This window comes from Lepisma saccharinum, chromosome 12, assembly GCF_977018435.1.
Source record: "Lepisma saccharinum chromosome 12, izLepSacc3.1, whole genome shotgun sequence".
In the NCBI taxonomy this organism is placed as follows: domain Eukaryota; kingdom Metazoa; phylum Arthropoda; class Insecta; order Zygentoma; family Lepismatidae; genus Lepisma; species Lepisma saccharinum.
Window position 1 is genome coordinate 66,872,429 of NC_139240.1, and position 26,939 is coordinate 66,899,367.

The following is a 26,939-nucleotide window of genomic DNA, read 5'->3' on the forward strand; positions in this document are numbered from 1 at the left end:
GTGTATTTATTATGAGGCCATTTCGATTGCTTTGTATTTTGCTGGGAATGTTTGTTTTAGATTGGCTTTCACAAGGAAATGGTCAGAGTCAATGTTAGGGCCTCTCAATATTCTTACTTCTTCAATTAGATCTGTTTTCCTGATATTAATTAGAATGTGGTCAATCTGATTAACAGTACTTTGGTCTGGGGATGTCCATGTACCTTTATGTATTTGTTTATGTTGGAATTGTGTGCTCATATCTACCATACAATTTGCAGCTCCATTTCTGCTTGTTGTTTCATGTAAATGATTGATTGATTTGGTGTTTTAAGTCCACTTTATGCACAGTAAGGCTAATCGGGACTGGACCTACAGTTTAAAGTGGGATCCACACCACTATGTGCTTCCTCCGGGTATCGAACCCGGGACCCCTTGATTACAAGGCGAAGACGCTACCATTGCACCATCGGGGAAGCCCCTGTTTCATGTAAAGTATGCTTGCTTGTTATGTTATTGTATATTTCTTCCTTTCCTAGTTTTGCATTAAAATCACCTAGTATTATAATTGTGTCATGTTTTGGTGCACTATCTAGTAAATACTGTATGTCTTCATAAAATTGCTCTTTTATTTCTTCATCCTTATCCTCTGTTGGTGCATGTGCATTAATCAAAGTTATGTTGTTGTATTTGTCTCTAGTTCTTAGTTTACATGTTCTTTCATTATATGGTACAAATCCAATTACATGTTTTTGCATTCTTTTCAGTACCAGCCTGTTCAGTGTTATCTTTTGTACCACTGTAGTATACGGTGAAGTCCTTCTTGTTAATTACACCATTTCCCCTCCATCTGGTTTCTTGCACAGCAACTATTTCAATTTTTATTTTATTTTAATTGAAACACAACAGGAGCATGCCCAATTACAGTGTTCAATATGGGATGACACCATTACATAAACAAGAACATAACTAAGAAAATTAACAAGAAATATGAATGACGCAATATACATTTTACTTTTAAGAACAATTGTGAGAAATTAACTATTAGATTATAGAAGCAAAGGGAACACAGAGATAAAACAATAATAAATGACGCTAAACTGTTGGATATAACCTTACAAGCTGAATGAAAACCAAAATTCAATGAACAAAACAAAACAAAACATACAGAAATTCAGCGAATAGATCTAATGTTACAATTACATTTAAATAGGTCTACGCTTGGATTATTCTTAGAAACTGAATCAAATAACTTGCACATTCTCCTCATGGGTTCAGTCTTTAAAAGAGTCAAGACATTCCACGTTCCAACACAAATCTTATTCTTATTCTGTTGTACTCGCTTCTTTCAGCATCCATTAATCTGTCCGGCTTTTCTTTGTTGAGTCTTTAGCAGTCGTAATTTTTACAGTGCTAGGGTGACGACCTCGTGCCCAACCCCCTTTACCATGGGAGGACCTAAATTTTTTTTTTATGTCACCATGTCTTGGAGTTCCTTCAAAATCAACATACATGTGTATGTCAAACTTTAATCACCTTTCCTGCGAAGTTAGTGCAGATGGACATAAAACAAAATAGTGCAAAATGCAAAATGACATTGTAGTGTGAATATTCGTCTGAAGAAGACCCTGTTAGAGGGTGGAAACGTTACCTTTTTAGTGTATATATTTTTTATACAATAAATTCTGTCTTGGTCAGTATTTTAATATTTTCTTTTTACGCGTTTAATGTTAATAACGGAGAAACTATTAACGATAACTTGACTGATTTTTTTTTTATTTGAAGCTGCGATGTCTATGTTGAGTGAGTGTGAGTGTGTGTAGTCCATCTGTTGATTTTAGTTTCGTTACAGCACACCAGGTGGTAGGCATTAGTGTACATAAAATGGCAGAAGTGAGAAAGAAAGATTACGCTGTTATCCCTAAGGTAACTTATTCTTTCAATCACTAACAATGATTGCAACGTTAAGAAGTGTCGAATATCCATGCACATCTCCAGATTTAACACCGTTAGATTTCTGCCTGTGGAGAACTGTGAAGAACGATGTGTAAGCCGCAAAGCCATTGTCACTGGATGACATGGGACATTCAATTGAGACTACCTGTGCTGCCCCTCCTGACAAAACCATATCTGCTTCTTTTCGATCTGTTCTACAGCGTTGCACATGAAGTATTGCTGGGGCAGTCAAGAGGGCGGTGGCAATTTCCCTTTAGAGGGTGCCTCAAGAAATTCTTGATTGGAATGGCCAGTAGCAATAATAAAAAAAGATCAATTAATTAACCTTTAGTTTAAATTTGGTTTAAATTTAAACCAAAAAAAATATGTGTTTTGTCGTAATTTGGTTTATTTTTGACCCATGCAGCTTTAGATAAAATTAACGAGGGTTTGCCACACCTATATATTTACATTGGGGTGGAAACACTGACAGTCGTTTTCCGAACAAGTTTCGCCATCATATTATCCAAACTTTCTCCCTTCCAACAAGCCCACATGACGTATTCAAGTCCTGAGTTGACAATTTTATAGGCGCTAAAAAAATTACTATATCCCCCCCCCTTTTTTTATAAGAAAGCAGAGTTCCACATATTGTGTCATATTTCACTGACCATATTTCAGTTTGTATGGAAGCTCGAAACATGAAACAAGCTTTACTTCGTTGCCAATGGTTCATGCTATACAATGAAAACTAAAGTTTGCTTCTTCTTCCCAAAATAGCCGGAGAAGAGGGGGCAAACTCCAGATTTTCTTTTTTTCTCATTGAAATTCGGGGGTCGCATCCCCCGCCTGAAATCCCCCTCGGTTGGGGGTTCTGAATTGTACACGGTTGCATGCCCTGATGTTTTAGCTGCATAACAAAAGTTATCCTTAGTTGATTGGTCCCATAGTGTCAGAGTTATAACAATTTTATGAGTAATATGCAAATTGACTATTCTTTGTAAACAAAACAGAGTTTTACATTTTGACTCATTATTCAAATTGTGTTGCACCCACAAACATGAAACAAGTTTCATTCTGTTGCGAAAGGTCCATTCGTTGAAAAAAAAAAAAGGCAAAAGTTTGTTTGATCTTCCCAAAATAGCGAAGAAAGAGGAATCAAACTCCACATTTTTATGTTTTTTTCATTGACATTCGGGGGTTGCAGCCCCCACCCGCAACCCCCCGCAGTTGGAGGTTCCAAATTGTACACGGTTGCATGCGCTGATATTTTAGCTGCAAAACAAAAGTTATCCGAAGTAGATTGGTCCCATAGTGTCAGAGTTATTACGATTTTTCTCCAATAAGTATACAAATTTAAATTTCACGCTCAAAAGCCTCGGCGACACTAGCCTTACCTTCGTCAGATCTGCGTGGCGGACTGAAGATTAAAGGAGAAAATTTTAAAGTTAACAACTATATAAAAGCATATGACGTACAACCCTTATTGTGCAGTAAAACTGCTTTAATCCTATCACAAATACTTTTATCATGCTAATTTCGATGGCGCTGCTTTAATTCTTCTTTCTCTATCTCTGTTACATTTATGCAATGGTCTATATCAGTGCAGTAAAGGCTGAATTTACATATGAATGGCTTATTGCAGAAAGGGACCTGAGTCACATTTTTGAGGTATCGGAGTCACAACCTTTTCATCTCCACTGTCGCTAGCAGCATACTGCAGGGGGGCGCATTGAGGGTTGCAAAATGAACTATTCATTATGCTGAAAATGTGAGCCAACAACGGCACATTTCTTTCTTACACTATCAATATTATACGATTTTTCTTGTTTTTTTCTCAGAATTGTGCAAAAGTGACTCAGGTCCCTTTCTGCAATAAGCCATTCATATATACTTTTTAAACAGGGTCTATTAAAGTAGGCATAAGAAATTCACGACATTGTTGGCCACTTGAGTTTCTTGAGACAAGCTAAAAATGAAGTGCAAACATTCAGACACTGTGCTGTGTCTGTAACTGTTAAATTGAGACATGAACGTAGCACCTACCATTTGTGGATGTGTTCTAGTCATAGGATAATTTCACTAAGTTTTTAAATTCATGAAAAAAGAAAAAAAAATGCTTTTCCATGACTTATAAGCAGGGTGGTATTTGTATTGGTGATTCCTCCTTCTCTTTACTGCATCCCCCTCATAAATTCTAAATCTTTGGCCCTTGTTCAATAATTTATATAATACCTTCAATACTTTAGTAACTGGAAATTCTTCTACACTGCAATTTTCTCAAATACCTTCACTGCTTATAGGAAGTTTTTTTTGGCTTTCTAAACATTAAAAGAAGTAGTGAAATATAGTAAAATAAAAAAAATCCACACGAGCAATAATTTTCGACATATAAAGTGGATTTTTTTTTATTTTGTGTATTTTAATGATAGCATTTACAAGGTGTGCTGGTTAATAATTCTTAATTCATCCGGAAAAAAACAAGTGTATCTGGGGAGAAAGGTAACAAATGCTTTATTCAAAGTATGCACCATTGCCAGCTATACATTTTGCCCATCTGTCCATCAAATTGTGGATGCCCTACGAGAAAAAATCGTTCACATTTTGAGGTAATCCAGTCAGCAAGGCATTGTTCGACATCTTCGTAATTGTTGAAGTGTTGTTGGGAAAGTGAGTGAGACATCGATGAAAACATGTGGTAGTCCGAAAGGGCTAAGTCTGGTGCGTATGGCAGGTGGGGCAAGAATTCCCAGCCAAGTGCAGAAATGGTATCTCTGACACCTTTCGCTGTGTGTGTGATGAGGCATTATCGTGCTGCAAAATCACTTTTCCGTGTCTTGTCGCCCAATCTGGATCTTTCCCATGGCATGAAGACGATCAGATATGGTTTGGCGACCAATATTTAACTTCTCTGCCAGTTGTTGTTGCGCTTGCATATCGTCTTCGTCGAACAGTGTTTGCAATTCGGTGTCTTGGAATTTTTTCAGCTGGCCGGGGCGATCTTTGTCTTTCAAGTCAAAATCACCACTTTTGAATCGTCGAAACCAACGCACACACGCATCTTGCATTACGACATTGTCACCGTACGTTTCCACAAGGATACGATGGCTTTCACTCGCGTTTTTCTTTTGATTGAACAAGAAAAGCATGCTCCTTATTTGGCTTGAAGGTCGACATGTTAACCACACAAACCCAATATCATGATCACTTGCACTCGATTGCTCATCCATGGCATTTTGACAGGTACTGTCCTGGCAACACACTGACGTAACAGTTGAGACTGTGCACCAACCCTTGCTTCCAGCACCACCCAGCGACGAAATTAAGAATTATTAACCGGCACACCTGGTAAACATAAAAGCCACGGTAGTAATTTATAGACTATGCTACAGCATGTTATTATATTTGATTTACTTGCTGAAATTGCTTTCTGTGAATTGTCAGTTTATACATGGTGACTCAGAATTCCTATTACACACTTCTAGGCGTTGTAGACAGGACTTAGTAGATCAAGTTTTCATAAGGAACCCATGTCTGGAAATGTACCGTTTTAGTACTACACAGATGACAAGATCACATAATTTCACATCTCCCGCTTTACCTGCGTCACTACAAGAGCTGCTCGATGAGACGACCCTGACGTTCGTTGCAAACAGTGTACCTCCGAAGGATGTTTGCATACACACGCTCAAAAATACCTGGTGTGTGCTGAATCATGTCTGTTGCAGCCAGAACTCATGCAACCAGGTCTTCCTCAGACACTACAGCAGTCTCATAAACAAGACACTTCATGCGGCCCCATATGAAAAAGTCAAGAGAGTTAGATCTGGTGATCGTGGTGGCCAAGGAGTTGATCCCCCCGCGACCTATCCACCTGTCCCCTTATGTTTGATTGAGATGTTCTGGGATGTCATGGGAAAAGTGTGCTGGTGAGCTATTATGGTGGAACCACATGTGCTGTGTAAACAGATTGTAAACAGAGGACGTTGCCCTACGTCAATGTGGGTTGCCTACCGTGAAACGGGAGATGTGAAGTCTTGTTATCTGTCTAGTACCAAAACGGTACGTTTCCGGACATGGGATCCTTATCAAAACTTGATCTACTAAGTCCCCTCTACAACTCCTAGAAGTGTGTAATAGGAATTCTGAATCACCCTGTATACTGTTAATATATTATGCAGCAATAACTTCAATTAATACAACTTTTTTAGCCACGCACCAGGTGAAGGCACATAGTGGTTCAGATCCCACATTATTATAGGCCCAGTCTCGATTATTTTGCTGTGCATAAAGTGGAATTAAAAAAATAAACTCAAACATCAAACTAGAAACAAGTAGCCACGTTTATGTATGTATGTAGGTAGGTGTTAGTGCTAATCAAAGGGGAACTTCCCGGCTTGATGCCCCTTCGCGAGCATGGCACCCCGGTCAGTGAAAAGAAAATAGTTATTCACCACTGCTATATCTGTGGCTGATTGTGAGCTGTAGAAAAACAAGGCATCACATTTGTGTTTTTGGAAGGGTTGCAGAGACGAGAGGGCGCACACGGACTTTGCTCGGTGTCCCGGCCTGTCTGTAGGTGTCCTCAACAAAATACTGTACATACATTACAATAACAAGTTAAAACACATGTCAACAGTTTTATTTCACACAATTCAGAAGTTCTTGGACTCAAACTTTGCAGTTTACCCTACAAGCACTTATGCAACCTTTCATGCCACTAGGAAGACAAAGTTAAGAAGACACTTGCACTATACCCAAAGTATTTAAATTTTGAAAAGTAGGAGGGAAATGTTAAAACAACAATCGGAAGTGTCACCTTGACTCACCATTGACAAATCTACTGTTTATTTCACAGGAATCCCAAGAATGCATGGAAAAAGGATCGAAAATTAAATAACATTCATATACTGAGTGAACAATCATCAGAAAACACAATATATACCGATAAGAATATAATAAGATGTCATATAGAAATAGCAGCCATATTCAGAAGTTTAACGCATCGACTGGAGATTAGTGCATCAGAAATAGTGGCATACAAAGAAGAAAGTGAATGAAATGAAGACTAAAGCAGTGCAGAAGTGCAATGGTCTAGAATACAGTGGTATGAAGACTCGATATTAACTAGTAACATAATAATGGAAGCTTCAAAATCAATTGCTGCTAGTAACTAAATAGAAAACTAAATCAACTTACGAATGAACAAAATATATTGATGAAGAAGAAAAACAGTTTAAACAACTACACAAAAAGGAATGTATGGAAAACAGTGCAGTAAAAATTGGAAGCCTTCTTTCGGAAAATGAAGTTCAAGTTTCATGCTTTATTTCTCATAGAAATTTTTAACCGAAAAATACAGGCTCGACCAGGACTCGAACCCAGGTCTCTGGCATTCCATGCCATTGCTCTACTACTGAGCTACCAAGCCGGCCTGGCCTTGCCTGATTTATTGCTGTTGCTGTCGGAGACAATTCCACGCATGTAAAACAGCGATAGCGAAAAATTAGGCGACAGGCCAGCTCGGTAGCTCAGTGGTAGTGCAATGGCACGGTATGCCAGAGACCCGGGTTCAAGTCCTGATCGAGCCTGTATTTTTTGCTTAAAAATTTCTACGTAGTACATCTCCTGTGTGTGCCTAATCTTCAATAATTTATTTCAATAAATTAGAGCTTAATTCTTGAAGAAGGGTAACAAGAATACCACAGTGGTAAAGTTTTTAAATTTCAAAAGAAAACTTGTAATGCAGAACATGGACATGTAGTCAAAGGCATCAGGTGATGGGCTCGGCCTACAGGATGCATGCTGGTTCAAGTCTCCTGCGGGAAAGCATAACAACTTTTGTCCTGAGATTTCGGCCTGTGTATAGGACTGGTGGCCACCCACCATCGTGAGGAAATCTAGGAGCTACGAACGAGTAGCTTAACCCGGTCATGGAAAACCTAAGACGACGACTGGGGGTCCGTGGTGCTGGCCACACGTCGCCCCATAACTAGTTGGATGATCAACCACCTCTGGAGGGAGTGAGGTTGGCAGTCAGTAGGCAGGCCCTAGATACGCACCTGCAAGAAGGTTTACGCTTCATAGAGCATTCTTAAGTGCAGTGCCTATCGCCAATGTTTCAACGTTTTCCTTCCACGCAAGAATTGGAAACAATAATCAGCTAATGCTGATGCTCAGTGCTCTTCTCCAATCTACAGCTTGGACTTACTAAAGTCTCTCCAATGCTTCGTGAATTTGTAACTAATTCATCACCTAAATCTATAATTTTTTCATTTTTTTAAGATTTTTAGTGTGAAGAACACTACTTTGTGGATATTTAATATAAAAATATTTATTACCTATTTCTAATCTCTTGATTAAATCAAATTTCAGAACAAGAAAAACCTGTATAAGTATTGTTTTCTATTTTATTCTCTTACCTAGAATTTCAACCAGGGTACTAACGTGATACACTAGCCACTACACCATGGAGACTAGCTTCAGAAACGTGGTGGAATGTCAGCATAACAGATCTAGCTCGCATAATTTAACTTTGAAGACCAGTGAGTGTAACAAACAGTCAGCTTACTATAAACAGAAAAAGAGACCAAACTGCACAGGGGCATAAAGTACAGTGATCTCTAGAAAATAGAGTCCCACACAAGAAACAACATGACTTCTCATCTCCAATTCGCATAAGAATAAAATTTTGACACACAGCAATCCTGTAAATAGGGAGAATTTAACAAATAGTAGTACTTACCATGAATGGTGAGCTCCGAATCTTTGTTGACTTCATACAGCCTTATTGCTTCATCTAGTTCCACCTGAGTAGTTATTGTACAAGGATCACCTGCAATAAAAAATATTATACATTAAAGATTGCTAAGAACTGAAGAGTCACACATCAGTTGATGCAGTGATACGACAACTAGAGAAGTATCATTTTTAGCCCCTTCCCTGTGTTCGGCGTAATATTACGCCCTTGGTCACTATAGCTTATATATAATATTACGCCCACGAACATCTCTGACTGAAGTAACCTGTGTTGAACGGAATAATACGTTTTTTGTTGGTAAAACATATGTCTTGCTATTGAAGAAACAACAACCTTTTATTTAGACACGATTTTCAGTGCTGACAAAGAGGCAGTAGTTCAGAGGAAAGTAAATTGTTTTTGTGTTATGCTGACAAAGTGCAAACGTGAGTTCGTTTGTGTGCCTCGTTTAGTCAGTTGCTTTATGTACATTTTTTTTGGTGTTGCATTATTTGAACTGTTGGTGATTTATTTTTGGTTTTTGAGTTTGTGAGTTTGTAATAGTATCACATAGTATTGTCAAACAGGATTGCGAAATATTTTTTCCCTCATACCTATTGATGATATTGCAATGAAACTTGGCAGACGCATTACGTATAGACCATAGTATTTTTCAAGGTAGATTATAATCAGGTACCTATATCCAGGGCCGGTTCAGAGGGCCCAAAGTTACCAAAAGGGATTTTGTGGAGGGAAATTTCCCGAATTATCCCCGATTTTCCTTTCCTCATACTTGATGTACACATGTGTGTGGTACCATTTGAAAGCCTGCTCTATTCTGAAGAGAAAGACGTATGAACCATGATACTCGGATGAATTGTGCTGAAGCAGTAGCTACTTAAAAGTATTTACTACGCAAAAAAAAATACACAGAACAGGAAAGCATTTTGTCAGAAAATTAGACAGGGAAGGGTTTAAGCTAATTTAAATAACAGGAAAACAATCATCTTTCATTTCACCAAATCTACTGGAAAATCTTGTTATAGTCAACCTGGTTATTTGTTCTACATAAACATAAAACCCACTACAGTGAAATAAATCATTCATAAGCCTATATATGAAGCAAGCAACACCATCTTGCCATGATAACATATACATAATAAATTTTAACTGACATGAAATGTAAATTCAGTGTAATTATAAATGATTCATCAGGTTTTAAAGTGAAATATTTTCAAAACTATTAAAATAATATGTGTGTACTAATCATGAAACAAAAGAACACATCTGAAAGTATAATTTCTCAAATTTGTAACCTTGGCGCCTGTCGACAGATGGCAGCACAAACCTAGTTTCCAAAATGGTGTCCATGCAGCAGAAAGCATTCTGTGTTTTGGAATATGAGAAGTGTTTTTCCGTTGTTACCGGAGGCAGTTTGCAATTGCACCGGCAGGTCACCAAAGCATTCTGCGATGGCATCGACAGTTTAAGGAAACTGGTTGCCTGTGTAAAGGTAAAAGCACAGGACATCCAAGCGTTGGATTGGGTGATGTGCTGAAGATGACTTAGCACTTTTCCCATGGCCTCCTAGATCTCCTGACCTAACGGTTTGTGATTTTTTTCCTTAGGGGACATGTGAAAGAAAAAGTGTACGTGCCACCACTACCAACAACTTTGGTTGAGCTGCAGGATCGTATTACAGCTGCATTTACGACCATTAGTAGGGATATGCAAGAGTGCATGTGGGGTGAACTAGACTATCACATACATGTGTGTCGTGTGACAAAACGAAGCCACATTGAACATTTGTGAAAGTATCTCTGAAACTTGGACAGTTTCTGTTTATTTTCATGTATCATTCTTTATTGTACGTGTTATATATTTTTTTAATGCAGCCCTTTAAACCCGATGAATCTTTTATAATTACCCTGTATTTAAATAACATAAACGACAGAATGAATATATGATTCAATCTGTTGAAATATGGATATATTATTATTGGTGGTGGTGATACTAGTCAGTCCATACTTTCTGAAGTCCAGGTGCTCTGTGGAGCCTGCAAAAATGCCTGTTGACACTTTAGCAGCATCTAAATATCCTGAAAATTATACATGCATAATTTTCATTTTTTTGCAACAGCATTGTAGGGAGAGATGAATTCTGCGATGAAATGAGTATCTCATGTGAAATTATTAATATTTTAAATCTGGAAGATTGATATGATATAGTTCCAATGGAATTTATAAACTAAAATACTCTGCACAGCATTGAATTGTTACAACCAACACTGAAGGCAAACCATTTACGCAGTGTCGACGAAATGAGCCTTGCACTCACACTCTGCAACATCCAAACTAAACACAAATGATACTTTAGAAAGGATGGTACGGGAAGGCTCTAAAGCATGGATACACAGATCTCAACTGGTGCAGTAAAGCCAAAATCCAGGTCGGACAACCAAACAAAAATATAGAATACAAGATTCTAATGAAAAAAATTACAATAACTTCGAAATTAGTTATTATTTTCTAAATTACTAATATCACAAATAAAACTGTTTCATGTGACAGATACAAATATTTTTTTTTTTCTCTCATGAAGATATAAACTTTCTGGCAACACAATTTGGTATTTTTGCACAGAAAATATCAAATAGCAGTATAGCACCGTGCCATGAAGACACGTTTAGGGAATGTAGAGGTAATGCCCCAATCATTCTCGATCTCGGCTATTTGCTGTGATTAGCACCATGCTCCAGCTGCCTTTACCCCCAGGCAGGGCCGGCTCTACCGTACGTGTAACATGTGCAATTGCACGGGGTGGCAAGCTCAATAGGGCGGCAAAATGTATAAAAAGTGGAAGCTGCATTATTTGAGGCAGTTTGGTCTTCTTAGGGCAGAGAAAATTCAAATTAAATCCATTTGCATATGAAGTATAAAGCAAAAACGAATAAGAAAAGCAAAGAGTAACTGCGAAAGAAAGTGGTGCCGCAGTTATTATTGTTTTGTCTGTGAAAATGGTAAGCAACGTCTCCTGTGCGTGTGCGGTGCAAAGTTACAAGGCTATCTATTGTTTGATCACGTGCCAGTCCGCCAGTTCTTCGCCCCTGCCCCTGTTATCGAGGTTTGAGTTAAACTGACGTGTCGCATTCGGTACTTGGAAATAGAGCTGCATTGTTCTTTGACGTGTTGATCGCGAAAGGTGGTGATGATAGGTATTGCCGAATCGCGCAAGATGCAATAGTAAGTAAGTTTTGTCTTTGCTGGTTGCACCTCATTTACGATCTTGACGGTGTAACGATAGTGCAGTTAGTGTATGTCGTGTGTGAGAACGTGCGTGCGTTTGAGTGTGACAATGTATTGAGAGACTTGTGTATTTGTGCTGTCATTAAAACAACTGGTTTGTCAAGTCGTCGTAACAGATTTAAAAATTATTGGTTGCATTTGTACTAATTGTAAACTAAGGTATGTCTGATAAAAGGAAAAAACTCTCGGGTGCAGAATATCGTAACCGCAAACGAGAAAAAGAGTGCAATATAGAAAAACAAAGTGGAGCCTTGAACAAATTTCTGAAACTTGAGGCAAGCGATGTAGTGAAAGCCGAAGAATTCGAAACCGGTGATTCTGAACTCGTGGCAGGTTGTTATAATTGCGATCCTGATGATAATGGTGTATTTCAGCAAAAAAGAGAAACAGAATCTCCTTTTGTCGGTGCTCAGGATGTAGTGGAACTGTATGAAGAATATACAGATCAAGCAGATTGGAATCCACATTTGAGTGATGCCGAAAGAGTGGAGATCGTTAAAAAATTTAGACTATGGTTCTGTTATTCATGACTTTGCGAATAGAAAAGCTAGAAAAGTTCATTTATACGCTTTTTAACTTAAGGGGAGAAAAGGTACAAAGTGAATAGTGTAATCATGAAGAAATTGTGGTTTAAGAGGCGTACATAATTGTACATACATAGTTTATTATAAATAGTGATGAAGTGAAGATATGTTACTTCATGTACAACGTTCTGGAAAACGTACATAATTATGTACAGTATAAATAGTCATGAAGAAATAGTGAAACAAAACAGGAGAGCTTAGTTGTTCATACATTACGTTCTCTTTGTTCGTATTTTGGGGTGGGGGTGGCAAGAAGTAAAATTGCAGGGGTGGCAAAATTCCTAGGGCTGATGCTGTCCCCAGGTACCCATTGATTTGAGGCTGGGTGAACTCCAGAGCTTCTTTATGCAGGACAAGACCGGGAAAATTACGACGTTTGATCACCCACCTTGGCAATCGAACTCGGGTCTCCCGCATGGCAGTCAGACGCTCTAGGTCAACAAGGTTTGCTTAGTACATTTAGGACGAACCATTAGATTTGTGATTTGTAATATATGACAGAAAAAAAATTGAAAAATGAAAAAACTCGATTAATATATCCTTTCTACAACTCTGTTTATGAGTAGCGTGTAAAACGTTACGTGGAGTGAGAATACAAACGTAAATATTGTGAAAATGTTATACTTACAAATGAATCAAATAGACTAAAGGCCAACTATCCTGTTTTCATTGAAGGCAACTGAGCAACCAGCGTCAAATGTAAGAGTAGGCCAAATATCTCCTATCGTGTTCAATCGGCTTGTTTTACACCAAATTGTAAAAGATAGCCAAGAAAGCAGAGGATGCTGTTTGCCTCAATATCAGAACAATCCCTTCCCTTGCAGACAGAGCTAGCGACAGCCATGAAAACAGCAATGAACAATTAGCGTACTATTACATTTGCCGCAGGCTACTAGTTGTCTGTTACAAAAGAAGCTAATTAATGTTGGTAGACACTGAAATTCTGTTTAGAATGTATCAGGTATAGGCAAATCGGGACTGGACCTATAGAATGAATTAGGATCAGAACCACCGTGTCACGTGTTTCCAGTAGGCATCGAACCTGGAGCCGGGTCACTGTCACGCTTAGCTAGATTCCTGAAGGAATCGTCTGTTGTGATGGCGTACAAGCAGCTACAATCAGTGCATTTTATATATCTGGAACCCCGATAATTCCCCATAATTTCCATGATGGAAAATACATTTTGCAAATGAATATGTAAATCTTTGTTTGTTTCCTTGTTTATGCCTTATGTTTATATTTAACCTTTCTTGTTTTTACCTAAAACCATCTTGACTTGTTCTTGTTATTTGTTAGAGTTTTCAGTGTAAAATAGCCTTAAAAGTGCTGTATCTGAAACTTGGAATAAATAAATAAATAAATAAATAAATAAAAATAGTGGTATGCTTGAAAGTAGAAAATGCAACGAAATTATTGAATGGTATAAATTCAGTAATCGAATTATGCCGTTATGAGCCGGTATGGCATACCGGTAGTAAATTAAGATGCCAAAAAGAATACCGGCAGTAAATTTTTAATATTCGCATTTATTTATTGTAGCTGATTGCACAAGATAAGCAATGGTCAACAACGTACTCGCTCATATCTTTCTCTCTAGTGGTGATAACAGGGAGAATGAGAATCGATATATTACTTAAGAAATCACCCCCCCCCCCCCCCAAGAAGGAAGGATTGTATCAAAAGACAGGCCTGAGCATAGGGGCAATAATTTATTTCCAATTCGGCTACTGTATAAATGTATGTTCAGTGTGAAATTCACCTTCATTAACAGCAAAATAAATATTCAATACACAAAATCCCATCTATTTGTTGTCCTAAATCAGAGGGCATTTAAGATTAATCAAAATAATTTGTTCAGGCAATTTTTAAAAATCCTTTTGAACAAAATAACATTATTTCATTTCCCACCCTAATACCAATAAATCATCTTTTTGAAGACAGAGGCGTCCCAAAGGTTAGTATGTATTGTACAGAAACGGAAAATTGTAATGGCGAGAAAAACAAATTAAATAAAAACGTAAGTTGGTTTTTTATTTGATTTGATTGATTGATTGAGTTGGTGTTTTAAGTTCACTTTATGTACAGTAAGGCTAATTGGGACTGGGCCTACAGTTTATAGTGGGATCTGAACCACTACGTGCCTCCAGTTTTTTATTTGCAATAGTTAAACAATGGTAAATCAAATAAATATGGAACATAATGTAAATATGTATTTATGCAATTTATGTTGTATCCCAAATACATTTTTTGAGCAAATGCATGAAGAATTACATAATTATTATAGTTTTCCCCATATTTTTCCAGGCTTGTTCAAGTACGTTGCAGGATATTACAAGAAACTATTCGTAATTTGCTTTACTGCCTTAAATCAATTCCATGCTGTGTGCTTTTTCCCCCCCCTATCTGCTTTCCAGAGCTTCCCGTCTTGACCTGGGCTCGTGGAATCCCATCTTTATTTACTCTGGTGAACATTACCGTACCCTCTGAAAGGAACATGCAGTGCAGTTCTGTTCTCCTCAAATTACTAGCAGACAGACGTCTTCTTGCTCCTCCTCCCTCCCTTATGGGAGACTTTTATTATTAGTTCTCTTGGGAACATAAAACCTCCGATGGCCTTAAAATATATATCAACGGGAAAAGGACACTTTGAAGTACTGGCTGTCTATTGGAAAGGTCGAAAACTCCACTTGCTTAGCCGTAACTTGAAGTTGAAGTTTAAGTTGTTCTTTTTTTTCCTGCATAAGGAATACATAGGATTCTAAAACATTTTATTCATCATATTTTCCCTTTCCACTTGCCACATAGGGAGAGATTCATGCTCTCTCGCATAACTATCGCTTGTTTTAATAGCAGTGCCCATTCCGATGATATTGAAATAAATGCACAACTGGTCTGTAATTGTCCCTCATCACCTTAAGGACCACAACTTGAAATAAAGTTTCTGTTTCATTTAGTTCATGGTGATAATTAAAACTTTACGATACCCCTTCGTACAATACACAAAATATTACATCCCATCATACCTTCTTCGTCAACCCATTTCATGGTGAATTCCTGTTCCGGATTGAAGCGGCACATCTCTCTCATCTCTATGCATAGCTGCTCAACAGTGACGTGAGGATCAATGTATGTTATCATCACCTCCCTGAAAAATAAACCGTCAATAAATAACTGATACACAGGTGTCATAATCTTATGTAAGAAAAACTTTTATACAACTCTGTAACTTCAAATTGCTTGGTTCTTTAATTGTAACAGTGTGTACAAAAATAACAAATTCAAAATCCTTGACTTTTACTTGACTTAACCTTTTTTTTGTTTTTCTTAACCTATCGTAATACTTTAATTGTATGACACCTACTTAGGTAAAGTTGGAAATTAGTAAATTAAGAAAATAAAATATTTACTTAATGAAAAACTCTACCACACGGGCAGTTAATATGAAAACTGAAGCTGTATTTAACACGTTCAGTGCCGGTGACACACATCGTGTGTCATTGATGAAGCACGTTCAGTGCCGGTGACACACATCGTGTGCCGTTGATGAAGCACGTTCAGTGCCGGTGACACACAACGTGTGTCATCGGCTTTTACCGAGAGAGGCCGACATCACACGGTGTGTGTCACTAACATTGTTAGTTATCATTCGTCAGTTGTGAGTCGGTTATTGGCTTGGGAGGTTGTATTCGTTCCGGCCTCTGAGGGACATACTACTGCATTGATTTACAGGACTGGTTTCGTGGTTACGTTGCAGGGCCGTCGAAGGCAAAGGGACAATGTACTAAAAGGGTAAACAAGAGGCCATTGAAAAAAGCAAAGTTACATAAAATTGCCCAGGCATCATCATTCGACATCTCCATTGAAAAATGTGTTGATTTCAGGCCCCTAGCAAGGATTTTGTTTTGGGGCAGGAGGGGCTCATCCCTTATCAGTAGCTGCCATCTACAGGCGAAGAACTAGAGGTATAGAAGCATTGAACATGAGAATTTCTCAGTATATTAAAACTTATTCTTCAAGATTCTGCTAATGAAGTAAAATTAACTATCACAATATTTTAGGATTTCTAGGGGAGGGGCTTCAGCCTCCCCGAAACTTCACCAGGTTATGATTTGGAAGACTCTTGGCAAAGAACGTATGATGCACTGATATGACGAGTTACTCAGATGGTGAAGATGATGATGGTGTTGTTGGTGATACTTGAAACGATTCTAGTGATGGTGGTAATATCAGAAAGAGCCTTACCTATTACAACAATGCCGAGGCTTATGGAACATCTTCCATCTAAGCTTGACAGAACACACAAAACAAGATGCAGAGTTTGCAACCAAAACAACAATCGACACTGAAGATCAATCTGGACTGTGTTTGGAAATCTGTTTTGCACAATTGCACAACAATTGAAGAGTTGTGTTATTGTCTGTGCAGTGTTGTGAGTAGGTGCATAATGTTACTATTTTTATTGAAGTGTGCAAGAATAGAATTTGTGATCCCGAAAGCAAGTTTATTTCTTAGAAGATACATTACTTTTCAGTTTTGAATGTATGGTATTTGTTGTAACAATAATAAAGTTTCTTGTTTATCCTTAGCGATACTTTTTTTCAGACGTTTTGCAGTTAGAAGTGATATAATACCATGACACACACCGTGTGACACTGGCCTCTCACAAAAAAAAATATGCAAAAGGCTGGTGACACACCGTGACACCCTCCAAAATAAAATAAAAATAATTGTACATTGGCAAAATATAACAAATGCTTGTGATATAAACAAAATCAACGTAACTAATTTTGACGTGTGCAACACATCCAGGCAATGGCCTGTGGCGTATGCAATGCAAAATGGACTGGCAGTGAACGTGTTAACAAGAGAATTAGAGTTACAATGCATCCTGGACTGCATTTGGCAGACAAGCGAGGGTGTGGCATCTAGTATAATCTTACGTGTGGCTCGCGTTGTTGTCCCTTCACCAATCTTATCTTATCTTACCACTGTTCATCATCATCTTCGCAACCAGTTATTTTGAGAGCAAAAATTATTCGCCACAAGTATAATTGCTAGACTTTTTTGACCTACTTGTAGATTTCTTTACTTTTTCTTGACTGGTAAAAATTAATTATGTTACTAACTGGTCACTGTGTAAAATTTCATACAACCGTATCTCCTTTCATGTACACATAAAACTTATTTTCATTTTCGTTAATGCATTTCTCTCTACCACCACAGACTTCACATCAACAAGAACGAATTGGGACACAAACAATGTTATACCTTTGACTATCTAGGGCATTCGAGCGTTACATGTGTGACAGTTCACACACAAAATGTAAGGTGATTGGTTTGAAATATACTTAATAAACAGATTTCATAGAATTATGAATCCCGTAGATCAGGATTTTTCTCCACGTCTTAAAGTTCAATCAACCCACTACATTACAACATTGAGTTTTGGACATTTTGCGAAGGAAATTCTAATGAGAGATTTCCAAAATGTAATCAAAGTTTACAATTTTCATGTCAATGTGTCTTGTGAAGATAGAAGGTGGATTAAATGCTTACTATTCTATGCACATTTATAGTTTAAAATTGGAGGATTTGTATTGTAGAAAACCAATATTTTACCACCATCTAAACAGAGCCATCTATTGGGTAAATGATGGAACTACACATTTTATTGTGAAATTAAGGCAGTTAATATATTGCTATTTTCTGACAAAACTAGACATGATGGGTAGAATTGGATTTCACTTTTGGAATCGGCATGCTGAAATTATTCAGACAACAGTCATCTGAGAGTCATCCAAACCCATGCAGGCTGGTCTAATTAGAGCAATGTGCTTATTCTAGTTTCAGATTTACGAGGGATGATCGAAAAAAAAGGTTACAAAGCCTATTATGACGTATGTGTTAGACATAGCTGGAAGATCAACACGCCTGATGATGGAGGGCACTCAACACTAGTCCTCGATGTAATCACCTTTTTTGTTCAAGCACTTGTCACAACGGTAGATGAGGTTTTCCATACCGGTTGCACAGAAAGCCACGTCAAGTTCTCGTAGCCACAGTGAGGCAGCTCTTTTGACATCATCACATGTCAGATAATGGTGGCCAGCCAACCAACTGGTAGTCCCAGCTCAGCTGATATTGAGCGTAATGTTCTTCTTCTGTCCTCACGAATACACTCATCCACAAGAGCACAGTTCACGTCAGTGGTTGAGGTACTGGGCCTACCGCTGTGTCCAGGGTTGTCATTAACAATTCTGGTCCGTCCTTCTTTGAAGGCACGACACCACTTCGCTACATGTTGCCTTGAAATTGTCCCCTCCCCATACACCTCCACAATCTGGCTACGAATGTCAGCAGGTGTTGTGTTTTTGGCCCACAGGAACCGCACCACTGCCCTCACTTCTACTCTTGACCAATTTTCTACACGAGTCACCATTTTAAATGTCCACTTCTCGGGTATACATGGTCAGAATCCGAAGTCCTCAAACTCGCAACAAGACAAACATGTTATTAATTTACACATAAATTTTCGTTACGTTACAGTGAATAAAACAAAAGTTATATGCTTTGTAACCTTTTTTTCTGATCATCCCTCGTACAACTTTCGAGATAGCCTTGGAGCTTTCTATTACCCTTACTATTATCTGTGCCTTCAAAGACCATATATAGACTTAAAGCATGTATCACATAATACGCACATTACAATATACCCCCAAAAAATTCGTGTAATGGGTAGTGCTCAAAATATGCCTTTTTATTCCCTAACGGCCCTCAGAAATTTCGAATTAACCCTAGCTTACCTGAAGGATGGGGCTGTCAGGTTCACCGCTTCTAATTTTGTATTTTAAAATTGCGAAAATGTTCATAAAAAATTGAATATAAATTACATTGTTCCTAATATTTGTGTATTACTTTTGTTCACAAAAATATAAATTTAAGGTACATAGGAGGCAAAATTCACTTGTTATTCAACACACTCATGCCAGTGACAGTGGGTTGGTAATTATGATAACTTTTGTAATTATTATAATTAATATATAACTGCAGCTACATAAACAAAAAAGAAGCATTGACTGCGAGTTTTAGTGAATGATAAAATATATGTGTATAAGACTCATGCAATACTCTTCTCTCAACTTACCCATTGTAAGCAGTTTTCACTCTAATGTCGGAAGGATCATTGTCTGCTGAAAGTTGCGTAGGCATTCTGATGTATGTTCTTATGAACTTCTTACTCTTTCTAATCTTACTTCTATAAAATCTAACTACGGCTACTAAAACCCTCCACAAGCAATCCAATGCGACTTTCGATTTGGAACTTCTTATCAGTTAATCTGAAATAAAAAAAATTAAAATCACCTTCAAGAAATAATTTAGAATAATGTACATAAGGAATTTGTAGATATCAGAATCACATTTGGTGAAAGTACATTAATCTTGTAATCATTTAATGGTGATCATTAGGCTCTCAGAAAGGAAAAGAAACACAATATATGTACTGATGGAGTGAAGGTCATACGAAAGGAAATGTAATTTGTAAACGGTAACCACACTTAAATTTCTCTTGATTTAAATTTTATAGACAAAAATAGCAAACATTTTGCATAGAATATTATACAAAATACTAATCATGTTAAACTGTAAGTAGTGTAATTATCATTAAGCTGTAAATAAACATGGCAGCTCATGTTTTGCAAACTATCAAAAAAATTGCCTCAGCTGCAAAGACAATAAAAAATATTTTAAGTAACAATTATATAGTACTACATCCAGAATGTTTTGTCTTTTTTCACTGGAAGAAAAGTTACTGAAATTATTATTTTAGTTCCATTTCAAACATTTCCATAGTAGGTTCATACAGTATCAGAAATAGAAAAATGTATATTTACGCACAATTTTTATTTGCTTTATCAAACTGTTCAACTATTTTACAGGGACGTTTGCCAGAAAAAGCATTTAAAAATATATATATACAAATTATGAAGAAGACAGTAAACACCACACGAAGAGAAATAGTTTGATATTTTGCAACATATGTCACATTTTCAACAGAGAGAAAAGCTAGATTGACGTGCCTTTACTCTATGTGACGCTGATCTATCTTTCCTCTCAGTTGAAAATGCGACATATGTTGCGATATATCAAACTATTTCTCTTCGTGTGGTAAGTGTTTACTGTCTCTTTCATCATTTGTATTTATCCACCCTTCTGGCACCTTTTTTCATCCTATATATATATATATGCATTGTGCTAAAAACATACAAGCAATTTTAAACCTGTTTTTTCAATAAAAATCATGATTGAACTAGTTTTTCTTGTTTGGGTGAACTACACTGTCCCCTTTAATGGCAGTGCAACCTCCCTATGGCAACTGCAAGATGAATAGCCTATTAGAACTTCCAATAAAATAAGATATACAGGGTTCATTGCAAAGAAAGAGGTAGAAGCCCAATGAAACAATAAGCCAGATCCTGTCACCGAGTGGTTAGCACATTGCGCTGCGACACCAAGGGTCCCGGGTTCGAATCCTGCTCAGGCTTGGTTGTTTGTGAATGTCCATTCATCAATTTCATCATTTCATCTTTGCAAATTAGCCAAGAGGCACAAAACGCGAAGTAAAATAAACTAAATCAATCAATCAATGAAACAATAAAAAACAACAACTTGTTTTTTAAAACGTGTTTAATTATTTTCCACAAGTTTTATTAGAGTAGTAGGCAGTGCTTTTGAACACTGGAAACAATTAAGGAAATATGTTCAGAGCTTGAAAAACTAATTAGCGCAGTCAAAAGCTTCGCTACGTATAATTCAACAGAGAAATTATGATTTGAAAAATAGCTTACATTAGCATCAACAAATCAGATCTGTCCTTGTCCAGAGTTGTCTCAGACATGGTCTTGGATGTATTTTCTTGGGAAGCTCGAAAAAGGTTTTGTGCTTGACACCAGATCAGGTGTTGGAAGAATTAGAAGCATTATTTTAATGCTAACAGGACTAAACCTAATGTACCTACCCTAAAAATGAAAGCATTTACGGACGCACCCAGCGCACAAGAAGTAAATGGCAGCAGAAGTCTGTTTCCAAGTTGACAGTAAAGAAATAGCTACTTACAAAAAAAAACAAAGAATCATATAGAAGTACAGTGAGTGGCCATCCCTTCAGATCATTCCATAATACCCACAAATGTCTACTGAGCACTTTACTACATATGTCCACCTAAATTCATCCTTTTCTAAACCTAACGAATTAAAACTGATGCACGTAGTAGGAAACGTCACTACCAGCTACAGAAAATTATTTACTGATTCTTCCCCTTCTGCACTACATCACACATATTGCAGTATGGTGCCGAAGTGTAAACTTGTTTTTACATCAACTTCAAAAGAATATACACACATGTTGGATTTTATATTATTTTAAGGAAAAAAAATCCCTTCCCACAAATTTTGATGATGCATTTCATGTAAGGACTGTATAGTAGGTCTGAACCAATGCTGATGTATTGGAAAGTATCGGTTGGAATTTATTTACCGATACTGTTCCGGCATTTTCCGCAAATGCCTCTCGACACTTTCGCAGATTTTAATTGTCCTGGAAAGAATGTAAATTTAGAAGTTTCTCTATATTTTACACCAGTTTTGTGTGTAAAAGTTAATTTTGTGATGATGTAACATGCAATTTAATATTCTAATATAATTTTTGTATATTTTAAAGCAAAAATCTTGGTCAATTGGTGCATATAATAATTTGAGTGAAATACTTACATACTGTTTTTAATTGAATTTTTTTAAACTTTTAATTATTACTATTTTCAAATATCGGTATGGTTTTATATATTTACGATAAAATCACGAATTGAACGGTTCGCAGCATCAAAACAAGAAGCAAAGGAGAATGACATATATATGTTGTGGAACTGAGTGGTGACTCAATGTACATGTTGCATATATTAAACATTTCGTGGGGCAATAACTTCTGAGTGGAAACCGAAACAAAAATAAGCACAAAGAAGAACGAGAAGGACCTTACCACACACGAGATGAGATGAGGCTGTGAAAGTTCTTGACTCGTCTCATCGCAATATCATCCCAGGGTGAAATTAAATGAAATTAACAAAACAGGGTGCAATTTGTGATTTTATCAGAGGGGGGAAAGACTTGTTTTCTTTTACCTATGTACCGTGCGTCCATTTCGATCTGCAGCTGAGAGATCGGGAGAAGCGTGGCGGCCGGCGCTGACGGAGAAGCCGACATTTGCGGCCTGTAATGCCCGCTTATTTTTATAGACATATGCAGACATTTTGTGGCGATGGGAATCGTTTGGAGGTTTCGAATGTGCAACACTGTATCAGGATTAAACTGCAGACAAAACCGATAAAAGTGAATGGTTTTCGTGAGCTTCCTCGCAATCCGAAATATCCGAGCTTGAGTTTTTTGTTCCTTCGCGACTAGATGAAGACAGAGTTGTAAATATAGTGGCGAGCAATGTAAACCAAGAGCGTGTTAATTTCGTACTGTGCGCAAGAGTGTTATTCTTGGTTACTTGCTGTTACTTGTTTGTGTTATTGTAGTGTGTATGTGAGACGATTGGAATGCCAGCCGCAAGATTTACGTTAGAACAAAGATTTTTTATGTATGACACGTACCTACGTGAAAACAAACTCGTGTAGAGACGTGTGTAGGTAATTTGTACAGAAATTCCCAGGCATTTCAACTCCACACAGAGATCCGGTTAGATATCTTGTCCTTAAATTACGAGAAACTGGATCGTTAAATTTTAAAACACCTAAGCAAAAACGACGGATTCTAACCGAAGCAAAACTCGATGATATTGGTGCAGCGTTAGAACGTTCTCCAAACAAACCTCTACGCCGTGTTTCGCAAGAGGTGGGCGTGTCAAAATCATCGGCACATACAGTCACTAAGCTACTAAAATTAAAATCATACTCTTATAACACAGGTTAGTGCTCGTTTTGCAATATTTATATAAATGTCTGCATATGTCCATAAAAATAAGCGGGCATTTCAGGCCGCAAATGTCGGCATCTCCGTCAGTGCCGCCTGCCATGCTTCTCCCGATCTCTCGGCTGCAGATCGAAATGGACGCACGGTATTAGGTATACTTAGAATTGGACATTAATTGCTTAACATATAATTTTGATATGCAACACAGACACAATACCATTTTAAACTCTAAATTCAAACTGTAAGAAAATCAGTTGAAATCACAAGATAAATGAGATTCACTGCAGGTTCTATCATTTGCCAGTTGGCTTGTCAAGGGCAGATGTGATGCTTAGACTTGATCCAATTTCTTGCATTTTTCTTTTGGATGAAAGAAATTCAACGGGTCCTATGCAAAGGAAAAGTAGGTTTAAACATTAGGCTATCTAAATGATTTATCTAATCAGTTCATGTTACGTTTATGGCACTGAACCAACTCGCTTGCACATTCAGCTGTAGATATTGGTAGATTGATTGATTTGTTGTTTTAAGTCCACTTTATGCACAGAAAGGCTAATCGAGACTGGACCTTCAGTTTAAAGTGGGATCCGAACCACTATGTAGATATTGGTAGATTTTGGATTAGTTTCACAAGGTCTTTGAGTGAGATGGGACACTCACAAATACACCCATGACCAGGACTGGATTCGAACCCGGGACCTCTGGAGTTGTAGCATGCTATACCAACCACTCCACCACAGGGGCTGACGAGGTGGGAATGTGCTTTGGATTTTCTTTGTACATGCAAAAATCTTTAACTGTGATGCACACATGCTTTTGCTTACATTAAAGTTCATCTGCTCACATAAATGAGGAATTGACATGTCACCCTAAAACCCACAGATGTATCTGCATTTAATACCACTACATACAAAAAGAAACTTTGGCCAGCTCTTCACATTGTCCACCAAAGATTTCGGTTTTGTATATGTACTGAATGATATTACTTTCAGTGCTTGAAGAGAGTCATTAGGTACACTTAATTATTACAAATAAATTCTTCGTCAAATGATATTCCAAAGTTAGACCTCTTACGAGTTGATCGGAAACCATTTCAACTCAGTATTTTTCTTAATACAACGCCCTCTAGATGTCCGGGAAAATACCGGCTTCTAAAAGGCATTAGATGTGATGCACATCTGTCATAAATTGTATAAAAATATTTTTATATGTAGCTATTGGACTTTAAAATTAAAATAAGATGAACTGGAGTGCAATAGCATGGTTTCTACATTCAGTCTGTGGGAACTGACAGGGGCTTACGTCATCAAACGTACGCAGCATCCGGTTGTCGTAAGGCAAGCAAATGAAAGCAATGGCAATTTTGCATCGGTGAGATATTTTTCTTGAAAAATACACGATTTCCCGGTCAAATATATTCCACGATGAAAGAAAATACCTCAACGAACGTTGTAAACCTTGGAGAAACTCATTTCCATAAGTAGTTTCTTGTGTAAAATTGAAGGAATGTGTCTCTGATGTATGAAACTGTTACCCCCCCCCCCAATAAAAAACGTTCCTGCACCACTGTCCAGAATGTTACTACTTTCTCTTCAAACTATGCGCCATAGCAAATTGAAATAGAAAACAACAGGAATTGTTTGCCTCATTGTACATGTGTTAATACCTTCTTGGTAAATATGCGATATCGCCCGGACGAATTTCTTCAAATTTACAGGAGAAAGTACTTACTGAAATGAGTTTCCTTAGCATTCTGGACGTTCTTGGAGGTATTTTCTTTCACGGGAAACTAAAAACTTCGTATTTGAATGCTGCCGAACAAGAATTAATCACTTTTTACTTAAGAAACTTGCATTCCCTGCCATATTATGCCGTTGTTTCCACTGTGTGCGTGCAGATGGCGAGAGCGTCGAAAGTCACACGGTCTCGTCAGTGTTTCCAAACGTGCCTTTTTTACAAGATTTTTTTTTTAACTATGCTTACCTAACCTAAGCCAACCTAACCTGGACAGAAATGGTTTTTGGGGCTATCGTGAATGTTTTTTGGGGCTATCCGTCAGTGGTTTGTGATGACATAATTAACACGAAAGTAGGCATTTTTCGGTTAAGAAGGTTGAAACACTGCATACCCACTCCAAAACGACAAAACACAAGCACGGCGCGATGGTCCATGACGAGTGCATGTCATATTGTCTGTTACCCACGCGGAACAAGGAAGACAAATAATCACTCGTAATATGAAAAGTTGACACCATTTTATGGAAAAAGGCATAACTTCACCTTCAAGAATGTTCCGCAATGCAGAAAAGGTTCACCTTAAAGAATGTTCCGCAATGCAGAAAAGGTAAGTACCAGTGGCAAAATTAAGGAAATAAATTAGTTAAACGTGTCCGGGCTTTATCGCATATTTACCACCTTCTCTTCATGCGCACACGTTATTTTCCGATAACTAGTTTTACAGGAATATGTTCTAGACTTCGACACTCAAACAGTCATTGCAAATTCGGACATGAAGTATGTGCCAAATTGTTTGCATTTTATTGTCATGATACAACGTTCATTTTATATTTTCGTACCACATTGTCTGTTCCTTCGTGAGATAAACCTATTTCATTTCTGTAAAAGTTAATTTGATTTCAATCTCGGCAAATTACTAATGCATTCTTAGGAAGTGACAACAGTTCTTGACTCACTGGTAAACTATGTGCAAATTTTTATCTTAGATTGATACTTCTCCTCGAATAATACTTACTTAATAGTCATCGTTATACTAATGCACGTCTAAACCACCCAATCAAACTCACCTGCATCGTACTTTTAATTTAATTATCCGTAAATTTAACCCAACACTAATTATTTTTGCGTTTGTTTTGGAAAGTCAGCACAGCACACCCAAAACAACACTTTGGTGCCTTAGCAGGTGGCAGCACAGACTACAAGACGACTGTTGGCGTCTCCAAGTCTCGTCAGTGTTTTCATGTTATAATCTGTGTTCTGTAATATCATTTAGCGCCTTCCTTGATAACATGTAACTTTTATGTAAAACTCAATGCTTAAAATTAATGACCCTGAGACGAATTATTCGATATGTAACTACATTTAAAAAATCAGTCACAGGAGTAATTAGCGGGTGGAGTCGTCCAGTGACGACGCCAGGGAAAGTGATAAGTAAGGGCAGGAATATTTTCTGGAAGGGAGTAGTATTTAACATCCCATCCGTTTAAATAACGTACAATTAAGAGCAGCGCACTAATTTGTCTCGTTTTTCTTGTTTCCCCGGTTTCCTCACGCATAGGGTTACCAGTACAGCGCCTTGAATAACGTACCTGGCTGGTTCCACTCGAAAATGATCCGCTAGAGGTGCTGGTGTTGAACCCGGTGCTTGGTATTCGTCTGCTTATAATGGAAGTAAATGGAGTTTTCGCTGCAA

At 37.6% G+C, this 26,939-nt stretch overlaps 1 protein-coding gene across 3 annotated transcripts in view; it reads right to left on the minus strand.

Annotated features, from left to right (window-relative positions):
* aPKC (protein kinase C iota type) overlaps positions 1–26,424 on the minus strand; it is a 705,832-nt gene extending 679,408 nt beyond the window's left edge. For all 3 annotated transcript variants that reach the window (XM_083132551.1, XM_083132548.1, XM_083132549.1), the window contains exons 1-4: positions 26,314–26,424; positions 19,688–19,880; positions 15,567–15,688; positions 8,660–8,749 (exon numbers count right to left, since the gene is read on the minus strand). In XM_083132551.1, the coding sequence (XP_082988677.1) occupies positions 8,660–8,749; positions 15,567–15,688; positions 19,688–19,752 (277 nt within the window). In that variant the 5' untranslated portion in view covers positions 19,753–19,880; positions 26,314–26,424. The remainder of the gene's footprint in view (positions 1–8,659; positions 8,750–15,566; positions 15,689–19,687; positions 19,881–26,313) is intronic.
* Positions 26,425–26,939: the final 515 nt, after the last annotated feature.